The 22,842-nt window shown below is 45.4% G+C and overlaps 1 protein-coding gene across 1 annotated transcript in view; it reads right to left on the bottom strand.

The window, feature by feature from the left end:
- Nucleotides 1-22,842, bottom strand: part of TRPC1 (transient receptor potential cation channel subfamily C member 1) — a 59,877-nt gene that overhangs the window by 8,993 nt on the left and 28,042 nt on the right. Inside the window, exons 7-9 of the mRNA XM_033959499.1 lie at nucleotides 21,045-21,381; nucleotides 18,340-18,479; nucleotides 15,053-15,196 (exon numbers count right to left, since the gene is read on the bottom strand). Coding sequence (XP_033815390.1) covers nucleotides 15,053-15,196; nucleotides 18,340-18,479; nucleotides 21,045-21,381 — 621 coding nt within the window. The remainder of the gene's footprint in view (nucleotides 1-15,052; nucleotides 15,197-18,339; nucleotides 18,480-21,044; nucleotides 21,382-22,842) is intronic.

Below are 22,842 nucleotides of genomic sequence, written 5' to 3'. Positions count from 1 at the left end.
TCAGTGTTTGTCTATAAAGACTTTATGAGAAAGGGCCAAACATTTTTCACTGTTCAAGATGGATTGTCATACATATGAAAATGGTGCAATCCATAAGCAGAGGATGAAACAACAGACTGAATTCATACCTATTCAAAACAATCCACTACATATTATTACAACTTTGTCAAAATACTCTGTATATCTAAAATTCAAAGAGGTCCAGGGAAACAAAATAACTTTTTTGAATTCTAGCTATTAATATATCATTAAACACAAGTATTAAAAAGTAAATACAGCTTAGTGTGCCGACTATAGCTCACTAAACAGTTATGGCTTTACCATAGTCTTTGTAGATTTCCTCACTTTTAAGTCTCCTCTGGCTTTGTACTGAAAACAAAGACTCCTCAGAGTTATATTGGCAATTGTAAGAGGCTCCTATTCTGTTAACCCTTACTTCTGTAATCTTAGAGCTCCTTTTACAAAGCCACGCTAGCGGTTTTATCGCACGCACCGGATTAGCGCGCGCAAGCCGGAAATCTACCACCTGCTCAAAAGGAGGCGGTAGCGGCTAGCGCGTGTGGCAATTTAGCACGTGCTATTCCGCATGTTAAGGCCCTCGCACGGCTTTGTAAAAGGACCACTTAGTGTTATCAGCCAAACTCTGTATTTCTTGAACAACTTACTTTAATAACAAGAAGTAAAGAATAAACACTCACAATTGATGGCACAGAATCTTCTCACTCTACCAGCTTTCCCTATCCAAAAATGGAGCTGGGAGTATGTCCAACCTTGTGGAAATAACACTGATCTTCAGACTTAGATATAAAACTAAGCTGTGTTAGATTGTTAGAAATAAAGGGTGAAAACCTGGTGAGGAATAATGCTAAACTCAGGTTCTCATACAGCCATGCGGTCTTACAAAATATAAGAACATAAGAACTGCCATCTCCGGATCAGACCTTCGGTCCATCAAGTCCGGCGATCCGCACACGCGGAGGCCCTGCCAGGTGTACACCTGGCGTAATTTATAGTCCACCATATCTTTATATGCCTCTCTTAAGGAGATATGCATCTAGTTTGCTCTTGAAGCCTAGGACGGTCGATTCCGCAATAATCTCCTCTGGGAGGGCATTCCAGGTGTCAACCACTCTCTGAGTGAAGCAGAACTTCCCGACATTAGTCCTGAACCTGTCCCCCCTTAGCTTCATGTCCTCTAGTCCGTGTCAAATTGGACAATGTAAATAATCTTCTCTGCTCTATTTTGTCGATTCCTTTCAGTATTTTGAAGGTCTCGATCATATCCCCACGCAGTCTCCTTTTCTCAAGGGAGAACAATCCTAGTGTTATAAGTCTATCCTCGTATTCCAGTTTCTCCATATCCTTCACCAGTTTTGTTGCTCGTCTCTGCACCCTCTCCAGCAGTTTTATATCCTTCTTTAGGTAGGGAGACCAATGTTAGACGCAGTATTCCAAGTGTGGTCTGACCATTGCCCTATAAAACGGCATTATAACTTTCTCCGATCTACTCGAGATTCCTTTCTTTATCATGCCCAACATTCTATTTGCCTTCTTTGCCGCTGCCGCGTATTGTGCCGACGGCTTCAGGGTCCTATCTATCAGTACACCCAGGTCCTTTTCTTGTTCACTCTTCCCCAGAGTTGCACCTGACATTGTATACTCGTATTCCTTATTCTTATTGCCTAAATGCATTACCTTGCATTTCTCCACATTGAACTTCATCTGCCATTTCTCCGCCCATGTTTCTAACCGACACAAGTCGCTCTGGAGTTCCTCTCTATCCTCCTGCGATCTGATTGCCCGGCATAGTTTTGTATCATCTGCAAACTTGATGATCTCACTGGATGTTCCTTCCTCCAGGTCATTGATATAAATATTAAAAAGGATCGGCCCAAGTACCGAGCCCTGGGGTACACCACTAGTCACTTTCTCCCAGTCGGAGAACTTCCCATTTATGCCCACTCTCTGCTTTCGGTTTTCCAGCCATTTGCCTATCCATCTTTGTATATCTCCCTCTATGCCATGGCTTTGTAGTTTCCTGAGAAGTCTTTCGTGTGGAACTTTGTCAAACGCTTTCTGGAAGTCCAAGTATATTATGTCCACCGGCTTCCCACTATCAATTTGCTCGTTCACGGTCTCAAAAAATTGGAGTAAATTCGTCAAACATGATTTCCCTTTCCTGAATCCATGCTGACTGGGTTTCATCAAGTCGTGTGCGTCCAAGTGCCGGACTATGCTATCCTTGATCAGTGCTTCAACCATCTTGCCGGGGACAGACGTAAGACTCACAGGCCTATAGTTGCCCGGTTCCCCTCTCGATCCTTTTTTGAAAATTGGCGTGACGTTCGCTATCCTCCAGTCGTCCGGTATCTGTCCAGTTCTGATTGTCAGGTTTGCAAGTTTTTGCAATAACTTTCCGATTTCAACCTTCAATTCCTTTAAGACTCTCGGGTGAATTCCATCCGGTCCAGGGGATTTGTCACTTTTAAGTTTGTCGATCTGATAGTATATCTGGTCTAAGTCCACTTCAACTGTGGTGAGGCTGTCTTCTATTTCTCCTGCAAACACTTTCTCCGCTTTAGGTATTATTGAGGTGTCCTCCTTCGTAAAGACGGACGCAAAGAAGGAATTTAGTTTGTCTGTGATTTGTTTATCTTCCTTGATGTACCCTTTTCTTCCCTGGTCGTCCAGGGGTCCCACTGCCTCTTTTGCAGGTTTTTTCCCTTTCACGTATCTAAAGAAGGGCTTGAAGTTTTTGGCCTCCTGGGCTATTTTTTCCTCATATTCCTGTTTGGCATCCCTCACCGCCTTGTGACATTTCTTCTGATCATCTTTATGTTTGTTCCAGGCTTCGGTTGTCTTTATGCATTTCCATTTTTTGAAAGAGTCCTTCTTTTCTTTTATGGCTTCCTTCACCTGTATGGTAAGCCATGCCGGTTCTCTTTTGCTCTTTGTTCTCCGATCTTTGGAAATCCTCGGAATGTAGAGATCTTGTGCTTCTGTGATAGTATTTTTCAGTAGGGACCATGCCTGATCTACCGTTTCAAGTTTGTCCACCATCTTCTCGAGTCGTTTTTCTACCATGGCTCTCATACAATCATATTTACCCTTTTTAAAGTTTAAGGTGGTGGTTAAGGTTTTGGCATGTTTCCCTTTCCCGATGTCAAGTTTAAAGTTGATTACATTGTGATCACTTGTTCCCAGTGGAACCATGACTTCCACTTCTGTTATCGGTCCCGTGAGGCCATTCAGGACCAAGTCCAAGGTGGCGTTGCCTCTTGTCGGCTCTTTTACCATTTGTTCCAGGAAGCAATCCCCTAGCACCTCCAGGAACTTGGCCTCCTTGCCGCAGTTGGAGGTTGCTAGTTTCCAGTCTATCCCTGGGAAATTGAAGTCTCCCAATATAATTACATTGCCTGTCTTGCATTCTTGTTTGATTTCCTCCATCATTTCTGAGTCAGTTTCCTCCGCCTGTCCTGGGGGACGATAGTAAAGGCCAATTTTCGTATCTGCGCCATATTGACCAGGAATTTTGATCCAGAGTGACTCAAGCTTCTCTTTTATTTCTGTTGTAACCATTTCAACAGAATCTATTCCCTCCTTAACATATAGAGCAATACCTCCACCTTTCTGCCCTACTCGATCTCTTCTATACAGTTTGTATCCCTGTAGTACTGTGTCCCATTTGTTTTCTTCATTCCACCATGTTTCTGTTATGCCAATGATATCCAATATGTCATGTCTTGCTATTGTCTCTAGTTCCCCCATTTTGTTACCTAGACTTCTAGCATTCGTATACATACATCTAAGTTCCCTTCGTGTTACCTTTTTGGACCTTCTACTCTTGGCCGTCCCTATAGTTTCAATTACGGTATCCTTTACTGCTCCTGTGTTATCACCCTTGTTTGCTGTGTAGTCGTCCCCTCCTGTGTCTGAGTTGTCCCTTCCTGCTTTTTCTCCCTTATTGGCTGTGAGGTCGTCTTCTCTTGTGTAGGAGTAGTAGTACTTGGCTTCTTCGTCGGGGCATCCTGCTATCCGTGCCATCGACCGGTGGTCGACTGTCGGCTTTCCCCTATCTTTCAGTTTAAAGCCTTCTCGATTGCCTTCTTCATGTTGCCTGCCAAAACTCTTGCTCCTTCCTTGTTGAGGTGTAGTCCGTCCCTTCTGTAGTACTTGCTTTTTCCCCAGAACGCCGTCCAGTTGCGCACGAAGTCGAAGCCTTCTTCTTCGCACCATCGTCTCATCCAGGCGTTGATTGCTTGTAATTCCCCTTGTCTCTTTCCATCAGCTCTTGGTACTGGGAGGATCTCAGAGAAGGCCACCTTCACCTCCCTGATCTTCAGTTGTCTTCCGAGTGAGCGGAGCTGGCCCTTCAGCTCTTCCCTGTCATACTTCCGCCCGCTCACATCATTTGTTCCCACGTGGATAAGCACAGCGGTGTCCTCTCCCCCTGCGCCATCTATGATCCTGGAGATCCTGTTGGTCACATCCTTCACTCTTAATCCAGGCAGACAGGTGACGACTCTGTCCTCTCTTCCTCCTGCGGTGTGGCTGTCCACATGTCGTATAATGGAGTCGCCTACGATGATCCCCATCTTCTTTATTCGGGAGTTCCTTGGGGGGCGTAGGTCCACGTCCTTGGAGTAAGGCCAGTCTTCTTCCTCCAATGATACTCTTGAAATTGTTTCCTGTTCTTTGGGTGGGGCGATGTCTTCCTGTGCTCTCACTATTCCTCCTGGTGTGCGGTTGTCTCCTACCTCGTCTTCGGTTTCTTCTGTGTTTGCATGGGTGTCTTCTCTCCTCACATGGGTTTCCTGAGTACAGTTTTCCAGCCCTGGGATCTCTACGTGGTGCTGATGAGCTTCCTCTATGAACATTTCTAGTTCCTTGACCTCGTCGTTTGGGCTGTACTCCACTAGAATCTTCTCCTGTGCTCGGATTCTGTCTTCGAGTTCCATCACTGTTCCTTCCAATAGTCTTACCTGACATTTCAAGCTATCCATCTCCATGCATCGATTGCAAATGTATGCCTGGATCCCCGAAGGGAGGTAGTCATACATATTGCAGCCGATACAGAAGACCGGAAAGCTCACCTTCTGACTTCCTTGGGCTTCCATTTCTTGCTTCCCTCGTGTGTGCTTGTGTCCCTTGCCTGCTGCTTCCTTATATTGCTTGCCTTGCTGTCTCTTTTGTGTGTGCTGTCTCCGCTCTACCTCACCTTGAATGTATGTGTGGGTTTGTTCCCTTGGCGTCTGTCTCTTCCTTACCTTCTGTGTTTGTCGCTTCCTTACCGTTCAGTCCTCCTCGGTGTTCTTGATAGTAGATACTCGTCCCTTGCAAGGCCCTTCGCAAAGGCGCTCTCGCTAAGGCGAGCGCCTTTAGCGCTCGCCGAACGGCTGGATGCCGTTGGCTCCTCCCCTTTTAAGGGGGAGCTTCGGATCGGTGACTGGCTGACGTCAGAGAGGTGGGCGGAGCTAGCTCTCGCCTCTGCCCCTCACTCTCGCCTGCCCTGCTTCTCCGATTCCTTCCTTCTTCCTCCTTTTCTCCTCTCTCAGCTCCTCTTCGCCTGCCTCCCGACTTGCTCCTGCCTGCCCTGTTCACTGGGCTCTGATGTTATCGCGCCGTTGGCTCCTCCCCTTTTAAGGGGGAGCTTCGGATCGGTGCCTGGCTGACGTCAGAGGGGTGGGCGGAGCTAGCTCTCGCCTCTGCCCCTCACTCTCGCCTGCCCTGCTTCTCCGATTCCTTCCTTCTTCCTCCTTTTCTCCTCTCTCAGCTCCTCTTCGCCTGCCTCCCGACTTGCTCCTGCCTGCCCTGTTCACTGGGCTCTGATCTGATATGACAACTGATCTGATATGACAACTGTTCTCTTTCAGAATGAACAAGAAGGGGGGTGGGCATAAGCTCTATGGTTGCAGCCTAGCTCTCTGGAAGAAGCAAAGCCTTCTGGGGATTTAAATCCACAGAGCACATCTTAGCATAAACACTTACACTAGTTATACAAGAAACTGAGTAAATGCACACATAAAATAGGGACAGAACATTCACAAAAAAGTTAAGATCCATAATAATTTAGCATGTTTGTGCTAATTCATGCATGGAACCAAAAATCCACTGGCTAAATAACATGACCATGATAAACTGAAACCTGTGAGACCTACTGAGCCTCCATTTCATATGCAGCACAGAACCATATTCAACAAATCAAGATGAATTTCTGCATGAGGATTAGCTGCTGCAGCCCTGGTATCTGGGACAAAGGTGAATTAACAAAAACTGCTCCCATATTTATTCCTGGCTAAGGACTGGTTCTATCCAACTAAGTTATTGCTGCTCGTGTGTGAGAGAAGTCTATAGGCCATTATTGAGATGGCTTGGGGAAATCCACTGCTTATTCCTAGGACAAGCAGCATAGAAAGCAATGTTACTTACCGTAACAGTTGTTATCCAGGGACAGCAGGCAGCTATTCTCACTAGTGGGTGACGTCATCCGACAGAGCCCCGATACGGACATCTTGAAAGCATGTCTTGCTTGAAGAAACTTAGAAGTTTCGAGATGCCCGCACCGCGCATGCGCCAGTGCCTTCCCGCCCGATGTACCGGGCGTGTCTCCTCAGTTCAGGTAGCTAGCCTGAGAAGCCAACCCAGGGGAGGTGGGTGGGACGTGAGAATAGCTGCCTGCTGTCCCTGGATAACAACTGTTACGGTAAGTAACATTGCTTTATCCCAGGACAAGCAGGCAGGTATTCTCACTAGTGGGTGACCTCCAAGCTAACCCCAATGGGATGGTGGGAGAGTTGGCAACTTAAGAGAACAAATTTTGTAATACAGTTTGGCCAAACTGTCCATCCCGTCTGGAGAAAGTATCCAGACAATAATGAGAGGTGAATGTATGAACCGAGGACCAAGTGGCAGCCTTACAAATCTCCTCAATCGGTGTCGATCTGAGGAAGGCTACAGAGGCTGCCATTGCTCTGACCTTGTGGGCTGTGACCTTACAAGGAAGGGATAATCCAGCCTGGGCATAGCAGGAAGAGATACAAGCCGCCATCCAGTTAGAGATGGTGCGCTTCGATACAGGTCGTCCCAACTTGTTTGGATCAAAGGAGACGAAAAGTTGAGGTGCAGTTCTGTGTGGCTTTGTGCGATCCAAGTAGAAAGCCAGAGCACGTTTACAGTCCAGAGTGTGCAAAGCAGATTCTCCAGGATGAGAATGAGGCTTTGGAAAAAACACTGGAAGCACGATGGATTGATTGATGTGAAATTCAGAGACCACTTTAGGTAAGAATTTTGGATGAGTACGGAGAACCACCTTGTCATGATGGAATACAGTGAAGGGTGGATCTGCCACTAGGGCCTGAAGCTCACTGACTCGGCGAGCTGACGTGAGGGCCACCAGGAAAACCACCTTCCAGGTGAGATACTTAAGTGGAGCCATTTTGAGAGGTTCAAACGGAGGCTTCATCAGATGAGACAGGACTACATTGAGATCCCAAACCACAGGAGGAGGTTTGATAGGAGGATTGACATGAAAAAGACCTTTCATAAATTTGGAAACCACAGGATGAGCAGACAAAGGTTTCCCTTGTAGAGGCTGATGGAAAGCCGCAATAGCACTCAGGTGGACTCGTATAGAGGTAGACTTGAGACCAGACTGGGACAGGTGTAGAAGATAGTCCAATACAGACGATAGAGAAGCTTTCTGAGGTTCTGTAGCATTGGAAATACACCAAGTCGAGAATCTCGTCCATTTTTGGGAATAGCATTGACGAGTAGCAGGCTTCCTGGAAGCCTCCAAGACCTCCCTCACAGCTTGAGAGAACTGGTGAGGGGTTATGTTGAAAGGAACCAAGCTGTCAGGTGGAGAGACTGCAGGTTGGGATGAAGCAGTGAACCTTGATGTTGAGTAAGCAGTGAAGGAAATACTGGAAGAAGTATTGGCTCCCTGCTGCTGAGTTGAAGTAGAAGGGAGAACCAAGGTTGTCTGGGCCACCGAGGAGCAATCAGGATCATGGTGGCATGGTCTGATCTTAACTTGACCAGAGTCTTCTGAATGAGAGGAAAAGGAGGAAACGCATAAAGGAAGCGATTCCCCCACTCCAGTAGAAAGGCGTCTGCCTCGAGGCGGAGAGGAGTGTAGATCCTGGAGCAAAACTGAGGCAGTTTGAAGTTGTGGGGCGCTGCAAAGAGGTCTATCTGAGGCGTTCCCCACTGAGCGAAGATCTGATGAAGGGGTTTGGAATGGAGCGTCCATTCGTGAGGTTGGAGAAGACGACTCAATTTGTCTGCCAAGACGTTGTCCTTCCCCTGAATGTAGACCGCTCTGAGGAAGGTGTTGTGGCGAACCGCCCAATCCCAGACTCGAAGAGCTTCCTGACAAAGAGGGGCCGAGCCCGTGCCCCCTTGTTTGTTGACATAATACATGGCGACCTGATTGTCTGTGCGAATAAGGATCACCATGTCGTGAAGCAGATGCTGAAAGGCTTGGAGAGCATTGAAGATGGCTCTGAGCTCCAGAAGATTGATTTGATGGAGTCGTTCTGCACTGGTCCAGAACCCCTGAGTGCGAAGACCATCCAGATGGGCCCCCCATGCATAGTTCGATGAATCGGTCGTGAGAACCTTCTGGTGGGGAGGAGAGTGAAACAGCAAACCTCTGGATAGATTCGAAGAGGTCATCCACCAGAGAAGAGACTGCCGTAGAGCAGGAGTGACGATAATGTGACGGGACAACGGGTCGGACACCTGAGTCCACTGAGATGCCAGGGTCCATTGAGGAATCCTGAGATGTAGTCTGGCAAAAGGCGTCACATGAACTGTAGATGCCATGTGGCCCAAGAGGACCATCATGTGTCTCGCCGAGATGGACTTGCGAGAAGACACCGACTGGCAGAGTAGAAGGAGAGCATCCATGCGTTGAGGAGGAAGGAATGCTCGAAGTTGAATGGTATCCAGAACAGCCCCGATAAAGGGGAGACACTGGGTGGGCTGAAGATGTGATTTGGGGAAGTTGATCTCGAAGCCCAAGCTCTGCAGGAAACAAATTGTAGTCAAGGTCGCCGAAATGACCACTGGGGCCGAAGGTGCCTTGATGAGCCAGTCGTCGAGGTATGGAAACACCTGGAGACCCATGTTCCGGAGTGCAGCGGCCACCACCACCAGACACTTCGTGAAGACTCTGGGAGACGAGGAAAGGCCGAATGGAAGCACTCGATACTGCAGATGGAGATGTCCCACCCGAAATCTGAGAAACTTGCGGGAGGCCGGATGTATCGGGATGTGAGTGTAGGCCTCCTTGAGATCCAGAGAGCATAACCAATCGTTCTGCTCGAGTAGGGGGTAAAGAGAAGCAAGGGTCAGCATGCGGAACCGCTCCTTGACCAAAAACTTGTTGAGGACTCGAAGGTCCAAAATGGGACGCAGATCGCCCGTCTTCTTCGGAACCAAGAAATACCGGGAGTAGAACCCCCGGTTTTGCTGATCTACTGGCACCGGCTCGACGGCTCGAAGCCGAAGCAGAGCCTGCGCCTCCTGTAGAAGAAGAGCGGTCTGCATCGAGTTGGAAGGATACTCTCTTGGCGGGTGGTCCGGGGGGACCCGTTGGAAATGAAGAGAGTATCCCTCTCTTACGATGGTAAGGACCCAAAGGTCCAAGGTGATCGACTCCCATTGATGATAAAAATGGTGGAGTCGACCCCCGATGGGAAAAACAAGGGAAGACAGAACGTCGGTTATGCTCCCTGGAAGAGAGTCAAAAGGGCTGAGTGGCCTTGGGTGCAGCCGGCATCTGAGGCTTCTGCTGAGACTTCTGTGGAGGCTGCCTCTTCGCAGGCTGTCTCGCTAGGGGAGCCTGTCTTGGTTGATAACGCCTCTGGTAGATTTGAGGCGGTCTAGATGGACGAGACTGTTGAGGCTTAGGCTTAGGATGCAGAATGGATTGAAAAGACTTCTCGTGGTCCGAAAGCTTTTTAGTAACAGTCTCGATAGACTCATCGAATAGATCCGCTCCCGCACAAGGCACATTAGCCAATCTGTCTTGGAGGTTCGGATCCATATCAATAGTGCGAAGCCAGGCCAGGCGACGCATGGCGACTGAGCAGGCCGCAGCACGTGCCGAGAGCTCGAAGGCATCGTAGGAGGATTGCATCAGTTGCAGCCGCAACTGGGACAGGGTTGCCACCACCTCCTCAAACTGGAAACGAGCTTCAGCATCGATGAAAGGGACGAACTTGCGGAGGACCGGCAAGAAGAAATCCAAATAGGAAGAGAAGAAAAAATTGTAATTGAGCACTTGAGTCGCCATCATCGAATTTTGGTAAACTCGTCTACCAAACTTGTCCATCGTTCTCCCCTCCCTGCCCGGAGGCACAGAAGCGTAGACCTGGGAAGGGTGAGAACGCTTGAGAGAAGACTCGACCAGCAGAGACTGATGAGAAAGTTGAGCTCCCTCAAACCCCTTGTGGTGAACGATGCGGTATCGAGCATCCAGCTTACTGGGAACCGCAGGGATAGAATACGGTGTCTCAAAACAGCGCATGAAAGTCTGGTCCAGCAATTTATGCAAAGGAAGCCGAAGAGTCTCCGCCGGAGGGTGAGGCAAATGCATCGTATCCAAATACTCTTTAGAATATTTAGATCCAGTATCCAAAGTCACATCTAAGTCATCCGCCATCTGTCGGAGAAAAGATGAGAAAGACAACTGGTCCGCCAAGGCCGGCCGCCGAGACGGACTAGACGAAGTGGAAGCCTCCGGGTCTAGGGAGAGCTGAGACCGGCATGGAGAATAAGAGGTAGATGGTTCCTCATACTCTGGTCCCTCCGGTTGGGAAACATCGGACGATGAGTATCCCAAACGTTGCATCTTTTTCTGTGGGGACACTTCCGAATGACGTGAGGAGTGTCGAGATGAATGACGAGAACGATGCCCCTCCCGGTGCCGGGATGGGGAGCGAGAACTTCTGTGCATCGCACGATCCCCCGAAGCCTCTAAGGAATGGATGGGGCTCGAAGCGGTGGATCGCAGAGGTGGCAAGGACGCGGACTCACGCAGCGCCACCCAAGTCTGGTATGGAGTGCGGAAGAACTCTTCCTGCGATGCAGTATGCCCAGGACTCCGAATATCAGGGACCATCCCAGCGCCCTGTTGCCTTGGAGGAGTAATGGGCTCTAAAGGTGGCATATCAGGAAGGGAAGCCCTCCTGGAGGCATCCGCCGCCCTCTGCCGATCCCCCTCGTCGAGCAGCGAGATCGAACGGTGAGGGGGAGGGGGAGGGGGCGGACCGCCCTCAGGGACCGGTGCTCGGACTTCACCCTGAATGTTGGCGATAAGCCGGGGTCCCATAGTATGCATAAGCTCGACAAACTGAGCTTCTAGCAGGGATCGAAGCGAAGCCAATATGGAGGGATCCGCACCGAAAGGGGGTCCTCCTGCACGGTCTTCGCGCTCCTTCGCGGCCAAGTGCTTCTGCTTAGTAGCTTTGGGCACCTTGATGACCACGGGAGGGACAGTGGAAGGCGGTACCTGAACCGAAGAGACAGAGGCAGGCGCCGCAACGGAACTGGAAGCCGCAGCCGGTGTAAACGATGCTGGCTTCACGATGTTGGATGCGGAAGTCGTCGATGCAGGTTTCGAGCGGACCGGTGAAACCTCAGCAGATGTAGAAGCAGACAGATCCTTGGCAGTCTCCATCTTGAACATCGACTCCCAAAGTAAGCAACGCCGCTTGAACGAGCGCGCAGTGAGCGTGGAACAAGGCCTGCACGATTTCGGAACGTGGTCCGGACCAAGACACTGAAGGCAGCGTCGATGCGGGTCCGTCAACGAAATCGCACGCTGGCACTTGCTGCACTTTTTAAAACCGGTGATTGGCCGTGACATAGGCCGGAAAATCGACGCTGCAATGTCGAAAGAGGTAGGCCGCAGCCACGAGGCCGGGCCGGCCGAACCGCCGGAAGAAATAATTTTGAACTTTTTTTTTTTTTTTTTAAATAAAGTAAAGTAAAGTTGAATTCAAAGAAATAAACCAAAACGCGGGTAAAGAAGGCAAAGAAAAACTGAAATTCAGTCAGCGCAGATTGAAGATAACTTCTCAGCTCCGCGGAAAGAAAAGAACTGAGGAGACACGCCCGGTACATCGGGCGGGAAGGCACTGGCGCATGCGCGGTGCGGGCATCTCGAAACTTCTAAGTTTCTTCAAGCAAGACATGCTTTCAAGATGTCCGTATCGGGGCTCTGTCGGATGACGTCACCCACTAGTGAGAATACCTGCCTGCTTGTCCTGGGATAATACGTTTTGCTACTTGGGATCTAGCTAGGTACTTGGGACCTGGGTTGGCCACTGTTGGAAACAGGATATTGGACTTGCTGAACCTTCGATCTGTCCCAGTATAGCAATTCTTATGTTCTTAACTTTCTGGAAAGAACTTCTCTTGCTTTCACCCTCACTTGCTCACCCCTTCCCCAGATTCCTTTGGCATGCCAGTGAGCTACTGCCAAAGGGAATTACATTACCTGGAGAGTTCACAGCATCTGGATAAAGGCACAGCTGCAATGGACTGTAATCGTGAGCTGAGTCAATTGGAATCCAGTCTAACTTTGTTAGAAGATAGTTGCTCTGTTTTTATTGATGCTGTTATGCTTAGCAATAGAAAACTACCTGCCTAATTAGCAGGAACCTTTGTCATATTGGTATTTACTAGCTAAGATAAATAAACTGATATATTTTTCCAGCAACTTGGTGTCAGTCTCTGTTGTCAGCATATCAAGAAGGGCTATTTAGACTTGGGCTGGGGAACAGATCTAAAAACTATCTTTGGACATCTAGTGAACCACAGCCACTCTCTTCTTCCTATAAACCAACATGAATATGTATTTAAAATCATTTGTCATCTCACCAATTTTTGAAGACCCTTATTGACACAGAAGATGTGGCTGAAATAGAAGAAAGCATGAATGGTGACAACTTAAGAACAGAATAGCCTTACTGAATCAGACCAATGGTCCAGCTAGCCCAGTATCCATCTTCACAGAGGCCAATCCAAGTCACAAGTACCTGGCAAAAAATCCAAATAGTAGCAGCATTCCATGGCACCAATCCAGGGCAAGCAGTGGCTTCTCCCATGTCTGTCTCAACAGCAGTTTATGGACTTTTCCTCCAGGAACTTGTCCAAACATTTTTTAAAACCAGCTATATTGACCGCTCTTACCACATCCTCTGGCAACGCATTCTACAGATAAACAATTCTATGAGTGAAAAAATATTTCCTGTTATTGGTTTCAAAATTATTACTCTGTAACTCCATCGATCCACTTGTACCCATTCTACACCACTTAAGATTTTGTAAACTTCGATCATAACTCCCCTCAGCTATCTCAGAGAGAAATCTTTGAATGCGTGGATACACGCTGTTCAGAGTCCCACTCTGAAGTGGTCGATTGGTCTTGTTACACACTGAGGCAGCAGAATTGTGAAACGCTGGCAATCGTTGGTGTACCGATCATCTTTCTGAGATGATCTTTTCATCTATCTTTGACGTGCTTGATTTCTCATTTTGTTTACACAAGTTTATACACAAGTTTATTAGGATTTGATATACCGCTTATCAAGGTTATCTAAGCGGTTTTTACAATCAGGTACTCAAGCATTTTCCCTATCTGTCCCGGTGGGCTCACAATCTATCTAACGTACCTGGGGCTATAGAGGACTGAGTGACTTGCCCAGGGTCACAAGGAGCAGCGCGGGGTTTGAACCCACAACCCCAGGGTGCTGAGGCTGTAGATCCAACCACTGCGCCACACACTCCTCTGCACCGCACACAGCCTGTTTTGTAGTCCAGGGGTAGTTTTTTTTATGCCAATGAGGTTTATAGCCTGAACACTTTCATACCACTTTGTGGTGTATGTTACAATGTACAGCGCTGCGTATGCCTTTTCAGTGCTATAGAAATAATAAATAGTAGTAGTAGTAGTATGGTGGGAGGGTCAGTCGTCTGAGGCTTTTTCCACCCCTGGGGTTATATTTCAGGCCTATCAGTGAATTTCAGGCCTGTCAGTGAATGCTTTATTTTCCTCTTGCATTGTTTTGAGGAGAGTCATTTACTATTGGACTTTCACTACATCTGAGTTATTTTGGCTTTTCTTAGAGAAATCTGGTCACTCTAAGGGAATTGGTATTTGACTATTCTCCTGTCTATGTTCACCTCTAATGCAGATACTTCAACAGCTGGATTACACACACTGCTAGTGCATCAAAGCTCTCAGAAATGAGCTATATACTCAAACCACAACAACAACAAAAAACCCATACAGCTCAGATGTTTTTGAGGCTCAGGCTGCTACTCAGATTCAACAACCTGAATACCTACAGTAACAATGCTAATGTCAGCTAATATTTGTCCTCTTAACCTGCTGCTTGAAACTACATTTGCCTTTTGCAGCTAAATGTTGGCACTTTCACATGCAATTTACAATATTCTATAAGTTTTGAACATAAATGCATGATCTGCCCAAGGCCTGCTCATGTCCCATCCATATGAATGCCTCCACGCAGTTACTCACTAAAGCACTTAGGCACGTAAATATTGACATATCACTGAAATACAACTATTTAAACATGTATGGTGGTCTGGATTTTGGAAAATACTGTATGAAGTGTCCCTTTAGCTGCTGGTGAATGTAAAGACTATTGAAAGTTTTTATTTAGAATTTTGACAATTATTCAAATCAAAACGATGTGGGAAAAATCATTTTAAAAATATATCAGGAAGTTTACTTGTCAAACAACCAGTCCAAATGATAAATCTAGATCTTAAAATCAAAACAAATAATATCAGCAATAAACACAGATAGGTGATTTTTTCATTTTATTTCTGGATATTTAAATTCCCTTTTGAACAGGATGTAATAATAGTTTCCTTTGGCTCTTCCAGCTACTATGCTATAATTTGCTATGTGTCACCACCCACATTTCTATGCTTGTAACTTTAGAGCTGATCAATAATGTACACAAGTGGTGAAAGTAAAGCTTTTTGTCTTACAACAGCATTCATAATTTACCTGCAGCGGACCCAAGATAGAACTGGTTGTGTACATAAAGAAGAGTCTCAGGTAACTGAGAACATTACCAAAGGCAAAAAGACCTTCAGCTACCAGAGTTGGATGGAATGCATCCCAATCCTTCCTGTCTGAAATGCGATAATGCTAGAAAAAAAGAGATAAAAGAAAATAGCAGAAAGCTACAATGATTTCAGGAAGAAAATTCAAAACAATCCCTACCACATTTTTGGAACAGTACATATTAATGAACAAGCATAATCAGAGAATAAGCATTCCAAAATGTGCACCTGTTTCTCTTTGAAAAAATGGAAATAAAACCCAACAAAATATTTCGAGATCATTTTTTGATGGATTAAGTTGCTAACATTTCTTAATTAGCACCCCTAAGCTTCATCAGGTCTTTCTTTATTACTCTTCTAATTGTCATTTTTCCTGGTACTTTAGTTAGATTGTGAGCCTTCGGGACAGTGAGGGAATTTCTAAGTGCCTATCTTATAATTTTAACGCACCAATATATTCATTGTAACCCGTTCTGGGCTCTTTTGGGAGGACGGGCTAAAAAAAAATCGAATAAATAAATATATAAATAAAATAGAAACAGCAGGTAAAAGCGGTGGAGAGGAGGAATAGCCTAATAGCATATCGGCCAAAGAACTTGTGGAACTGGGTTCAATTCCCACTGCAGTTCCTTATGACTCTGGGCAAGTCACTTAACTCTCTATTGACTCAGATACAAAATAAGTTATTTGCATATAATGTGTGAACCACTTTGATAGTAACCACAGAAAGGCAGGATATCAAACCCCAATGGAACAGCCATACTCCTATCAATCATCAAAATATCGCTTTTCATCAGGTTCAACAATAGTTTACTATCCAACATCCAATATCATATATATTTTAAGCCTTGTTACTATGATTCTAGGGTGTGCAAATCCTGAAGCTTAACAATGGCTCCCACTCACCATAAGATACCTATGTCCATCTATCATTCTTTCTGCAAGAAACTCCCCAACCCCTATATGTCCTGTCTGTCCAAATTAGATTATAAGCTCTTCTGAGCAGGGACCATTAAATGTATCACGCTGCATACACCTTTCAGCATTATAGAAATGATAAACAGTAGTAGTAGTAGTCATCCATCAGAGGACAGAAGACTTCCTTATCCTGATATGATACAAATGAACCATAGACCTTATCACCCAAAACAGATCATTGGGAAAATTTCACTGTGCCTGAACATTATTGATGTCCTGATGCATAGGAAAGAACCAGGAGAGCTTACCAATCCCCTTCAGCTAAGTGTCTACTGTCTGTGCAGCTCACTTGGCATCTTCCTCAAATCATAAAAAACTGAAGACATCTGGTTGATGAGCTCCTGCAGTTCAACTCTACGGATACCATGGACCACCCAGGTGTGAGACCCCTGAGGTGAAAGAGACCCCCACAGTCCTCAACCCCTGTCCAACATTCAGAAATAGCCTAGGCCTGATAGAAAACCTAAACAGAAAGTCTTCCTAAATCTTTTTTTAAACCAGAACTCAAAGATCTAACACCCCACTATCTGACCAAGACTGTAATCCTGCATATCCACCACCTGTTGGAGACTGAGAACAACTAGCTTCTGGGCAATGCACAGCAGGGTTATAGCCATACTCAGAAGTTCTCAGTCTCCACCTCCTGGTCAAAAAACATAAGCCATCTGTGCTGATCGGAAAACACAAGCCATCTGTGCTGGAGGCATATTATGGAATAGCAGCATTTTTTGTCACTAAGAAACACAGCATATTAACTTACTATACTCAACAAATTTTGTAACATAATAAAATATAAGTGTATGCTATAAGACTACAAAGATCTGTGTGGGTGCCCCCGGCTGAACTCTCTATCTTCTCTTGCAGCTGATATTCCAGGTAGGGTCCAGAATACAGAGCTTCAGGAGTGTCAGTTTCGGGTGACCTTCCACTTTGGGGGTGCACTTACCTCAGTGTGCCTAAAATGCCAGAGGGCTAACAACTCTTTTAGTCAGTTTTTGGTTCTGTCCTAACATTAGAGCCTTTTGGCTAAATATATAGTCCTGCATGCAGTATTTGCTGGGATATGCCTTTCCCTGTCATTTGGAAGGCAGCAGTATCGGGAGCCCTTCTCCAGCAGGGCACCTGATCAGTTACACCCCTCCCCCGATCCAGCAGGGGAGAACACTTTAAATATATATATTTTTATTTCTTTTGATACTTATTTCTTATCTCTATTTTTTTATTTATTTTACTTATTTATTTATAATTCTATCTTTAAATTTATTTATTCATTACTTGGTGGAATATTCATTTCTATCTCTATCTCTGTCTTTATATTTTATCTTTATTTTTCATAAATTTTCTCTTCAGGTACTTTAGTTAGATTGTGAGCCTTTGGGACAGTTAGGGAATTTCCAAGTACCTATCTTATTTATTTTTATTTATTGTATCTTTTAATGCATTCATTTTTGTAAACCGCTTAGAAACCTCACTGTTATTAGCGGTATATAAGAATTAAATTAAAAAAATTAAAATTAAATTAAAAATTATCTTCCTTTCTAGGGGTCACCGGATTTGGGGGGGGGGGTCAATTCTCAGGAGATAGCTTATTACTGAACAAAAGCTATAGCTTGAGAAGAAATGTATTCTCAATCACTGGTTGCAGGATTCCCCATCCAACATATGGTATTGGAGGAATAAATTTCATACCTTGATAGTATGGGACTCCTTGGCGGCACACTTCTCCAGGAACCGGAGTAAAACATTTCTTGCAGTGTGGACCTTGAATATCTACAATCTTTCCCCAACATTGAGAAGTCAAATATTAAGTAGATTGCAGAAGCCAGTGTGCCCACTGTTACCAGAGGGGGGTCTGGCAAGGGAAGGGAGGATGAAGGGGACGAAGACAATCAGTTGGTTAATTGCTATGGTAGTTGAGTCCAGGTCATAAGAGCAAAGACCTGGATTCCTCTTCCTTATGTGGCTATTGACAATGATCATTCTAGTTTTATCTTAAAAACTGAAAAGTTTGTACCTGACTGTGTAATACACAGTCAGGTACAAACTTTTCAGTTGTTTAAGATAAAACTAGAATGATCACAGTGTGTATCTTTGCACTGGGTTTTCTTGAATAAAGTTATATTAAAAAAAGGGACTACAAAGCTTGCAAAATTAGTCCTGTCATTAAAGTTTTTACTATGTCAAATATATCCATACTCTCAGCCTAATCATGTGCTACATATTTTATTTTAAAAAATAAAATATCTTTACCTTGCTATGAGCAACTACTTTAAGAGCAAAGGTTGCCAGATACAAAGAATTCATGACAAAGCTCAACTGATTGCGAGATTCTTCTAAGAAATCTTCTAATCCATCATACCATAGTCTCTTAACATCTGACCATACCATTCCTGCGAGAAAAAGAGGATGTTATCTCACTGTATTGCAGACCAGCATACATTTAAATGTCTGTATTGGTACTGGCATGCAGCTAAATACTTCAGTTTAAAAATAAAATACAGTGGAACCTTGGTTTGCGAGCATAATTCGTTCCAGAAGCATGCTCGTAAACCAAAGTGTTTGCATATCAGAGTGAGTTTCCCCATATGGAAGTATGGAAGTATGGGAAACTTGTTTGGTTGGTTCCACTTCCCTCCCCAACAAGGCCACCAGCGCTGCTCGCTTCCACCCCACCTCACCATATTCCAAATAGATCCCCCACCCCCGAGGCCACAGGCGCACTTCCACCCCATCTCCTAGAACTGGAATCACCCCCCATCCGCGAGCCCCCCCCCCCCCCCCGAGAACCAGCATCGGCCGCTAACCCAAACCCTTACTGCGATCTGGCACCGGCATGCAGCACCAACCCACAGGACATGCCAGTGCCAGAAGAGCCTGCTTTTTGCCGCTGAACTCTGCTGGGCTGGGCCTTGAGCATCTGCGCATGCTCAAGGCCTTCTGGCTCCCGCTCTCTCCGAGAATCTCATTAGAATCTCGGAGAGAGCAAGAGCCAGAAGGCCTTGAGCATGCGCAGATGCTCAAGGCCCAGCCCAGCCCAGAAGAGATCAGCAACAAAAGGCAGGCTCTTCCCACACCGGCACATCCTGTGGGTTGGTGCTGGGTGCCAGATTACTGTAAGGGTTTGAGCGGGCGGAAAATGCTGGTTGTCATGGGTGGGGGCTCGCAAATCGAGTCAACGCTCGGTTTGCAACAGTGTTTTCTCGCCTTGCAAAACACTCGCAAACTGCATTACTTGTAAACCGAGGTTTGACTGTGAACTACAAAGGTATTTATCAGGAAATATAAACTACATGGAGTAGTAAGGAGAATAGATATGATTACCTACCTTTTAAAATCAAGAGTTATTATGCTTTTATTTAACTAATGCTTTAATGGTGTCCTGAGGGTGGATCACTATGCAATTCACTAGCCCCTTTTTTTACGAACACATAACACTGGTTTTAGTGCCGGCAGCAGCAGTAACTGCTTTGATGCTCATAGGAATTCTATGAGCGTTGGACAGTTACCACTGCTGTCGGCACTAAAACCTACGCTATGCGTTCGCAAAAAAGGGGATAGAGGTTAGAAACTAGTTGAATGACGAACAGAAAAGAGATGGCGTGTGATCTGCAAAGAAAACAGCCAATATTCCAATTGGCATGCTGTCTGGAGCTGTGGTGGGCATTGAGGAGCCAATCTGTTCTACTACCGCTACATCTACTATTATTATTTCTAGAGCGCTACCAGACGTACGCAGCACTGTGCAGGCTCACAAAGGAGACAGTCTCTGCTCGAATGAGCTTACAACTAAACAATCAAGACAGAGGAACAGGATGCCAGGGTTGGGGTTACAGTTAGAAGGGATGGGCGTTGCTTGATGTCAGCAGCGGGAGTGGGCATCTCTCCCTCTGCCATGAGGGGGGTTATCAGTGTCGGGTGATTGTGCAACGCAGCAGAAGTGGGATCGGGGGCACTCATTTGCAGCAGGAGGGAGTGGACAGGTGGAGAATTGCTTCACTTCAGTGGCTCAATACTGTTGGGTTGTTTTTTGGTTTTTTAATTCTGTACATGTTCCCATCGCTATCACCAGGGAGATTGCGGCAGGTTCGGGAAGGAGGGATTGGGCATCCCTTCTGTTAGGAAACATTGCGGGGGATCGTGGTAGGTTCGGGCAGGAGGGATTGTTGCAGGGGAGGGGATTGTTGCCCTTCTGTTGTGAATGTTGCAAGGGAGGGGGTGGTGGGGGGGGGGGGAGAGAGGGATGGTTCCACAGACGCCAGATAGAGAATCATGGTTTTAGGTTAAGGACTGGTCTCTCTCATGCCTAAAAGGTTTTGTTTTGGGTGTTTGGGACTTGGGCAAATTTTTTTTCGGGAATAGGGCTTAAAGATAGACATAATGGCGGTCTGGGCAATTAAACGTCTGAACATACAGGTAGGCCATTCTCAAAAAAAGCAACCCACACATTTTGAATGTTTTTTTCGAAAATGGACATTTCCCTACTGCCGACTTTCGGCGTCTAGGGCCGTAGGCTAAATAGGAACTTAGATTTTTTTTTATTATGCCCCTCCATGCAAATTAAAAAATGTTCCCATGGGTGCCTTCTTGCATTCTTCTATTCTTTGCACCTGAAAAAAAAATTACATTGAAGGGCCCTAAATGAACTATATAACAAAGTAAATGAGACATCTTGTTTCCTTCCCAAATGCTTTCCCATCTTTTACACTACCCTAGCACCGGCACTGGAATTTTTGTTAAAAGTCATTCCTAGCAATTGGATACAATATACCAATAGTGGGGTAGGGACAGACAGCTAAAAGTTGGATTAAGCAAGTCAAATGTTGTTAATAAATTGTTGGTTTAATCAACTTGACTGTTGGGCAACTGGATGGACCATCATTATCTGCTGTCCTATATTGCGTTACACTGGAGTTTTTTGGTTGCTGTGTAAGTTTTTTAATTATGTTGGCACTTACCAATCAACCAAATAATGAGAAGAAAGTCAATCCTCTCCAAAGGCGGTCCCATTGTGTTTTTCTTGTCTCCATTGTACACCAGAGAGTATAAGTTAAGTAACAACAAAAATGTGAAATAGGATGCACCATGAATAATAAATTTCATGAAAGGGGTGTGAATTATTCGACCCACCCGAGATTTAGGGGCTAGTAAGTAACAGAAAGATAACACTGGCCAAAAAATGCCAACTGTCATAACAATCAAAATCTTCTTGCAGGTGTGCTTGCGTCGGTAGCCTGCCATCTGCCCAAACCAGACGGTGTTCAGGAATTGCTGACAATTGGACTGAGACACGAACTGAAAAACAAAAGCAGAAATATCCCATTTTGACCATATACTCTTTAATAAACTCATCCAAATCCAGCTTAGCTGGAAAAATGGGGAAATGGGTACAGCTCACCAAGATCAGCACCTGTAGGAGACTGAGAGAAGACTGATGGATAGTGAGAAGGTCAGCTATTAAGTACTATAATCAAGAGTTTGGTCTCAGTCTCCACCTGCTGGTCATGATGAGCTATTACCCATCAATGAAGCTGTACCGAGAAAGCTGACGCAGAATGAGTAGCCTTTGTTTCTGGCACAATAAAGGCTACATATGCTTTTATTATCCAGACAGTTAGCACTCCAACATTCTCAGACTTATTCTCCCTGAATTTCAATTGTTTAATTAGAAAAGTACTTGCAGCATGCGGAAGTTGAAACTAGAAGTCTTTTCACCCCAGAGCAAGTCTTTGTACTGGATATTCAAACTTGCAGATAAGTTGACAGATATTTATAGAGAGACAGGTATGGAAAATCAGTTGCATGAGTTGATGTATTGTAGAAAATTATGCTTGAAAGGTTGGTCTTGTGGAGGAGGTGGCCTAGTGGTTAGAGCTGCTGACTCAAAACCCTAAGGTTGCAAGTTTGATCCCAGCTTGCTCCTTATGATTCTGGGTAAATCACTTAACACACTACCTCTACATACCCAGATGCGGCAAGACTTGGATAACCATTTTGGGTGAATCTCTTCATGAAAAGGCAGTTAATAAATCTAAAATAAAATGGGAAGTATTGATGGGAATGCTTATAAGATGAAAAGGGGATCTGCTTTCTCTGGAGAGGTCAGAGCAGAGCAGCATGATCTGGGACAAGGTGGAGAGCCTGCCTTATAGAGAAGAGAAAGCAAGAAGGCCCACAAGGTGAGAGAGAGCAAGAAAAGGGACTAATAGAGTGAATGACACTCAAGGTCACTGAAAAAAAAGCACTTGATTGGCAGGAGAGGATCACATGCATCTGCCAGGATTTCAGTGACTGGAAAGATTGTCATATGCAGGAGTTAACCAATCAGAGCACAAATTGTAAGGAGAATCAAGAAATAACAGTAGAGTTGTGAAAGATTAAGGGCTCCTTTTACTAAGGTCCGCTAGAGTTTTTAGCGTGCACTAACCACGCGCTACATGAAAAATATTTTCAGCCAGGGTTCCATTTTGAAGACATTTTAAAAATTACCTTTGTCCCCTTTTATTGTTGTATTAAGTAAGAGAAGCATGAAAAGACAAAACCAGACAAAGGACTGTTGGAAAAAAAAAAAAAAAGAAAACTATTCAGAAAAATTTTTGAGGGTCAGCTTTGTTTTCCACTTATTCGGCAGAGTGGGATAAAACTGAGGAGACTGCAAGCACTGCTGTGCACGGGAGAGAGACTGTGCATCATCAGAAATTTACACTAGCTTATGAGATCTTCTAGCCCAATGCCATCGTATGACTTTATAGTATG

This window comes from Geotrypetes seraphini, chromosome 9 (genome assembly GCF_902459505.1).
Source record: "Geotrypetes seraphini chromosome 9, aGeoSer1.1, whole genome shotgun sequence".
In the NCBI taxonomy this organism is placed as follows: Eukaryota; Metazoa; Chordata; class Amphibia; order Gymnophiona; family Dermophiidae; genus Geotrypetes; species Geotrypetes seraphini.
This window is presented reverse-complemented; position numbering and strand designations above follow the sequence as displayed.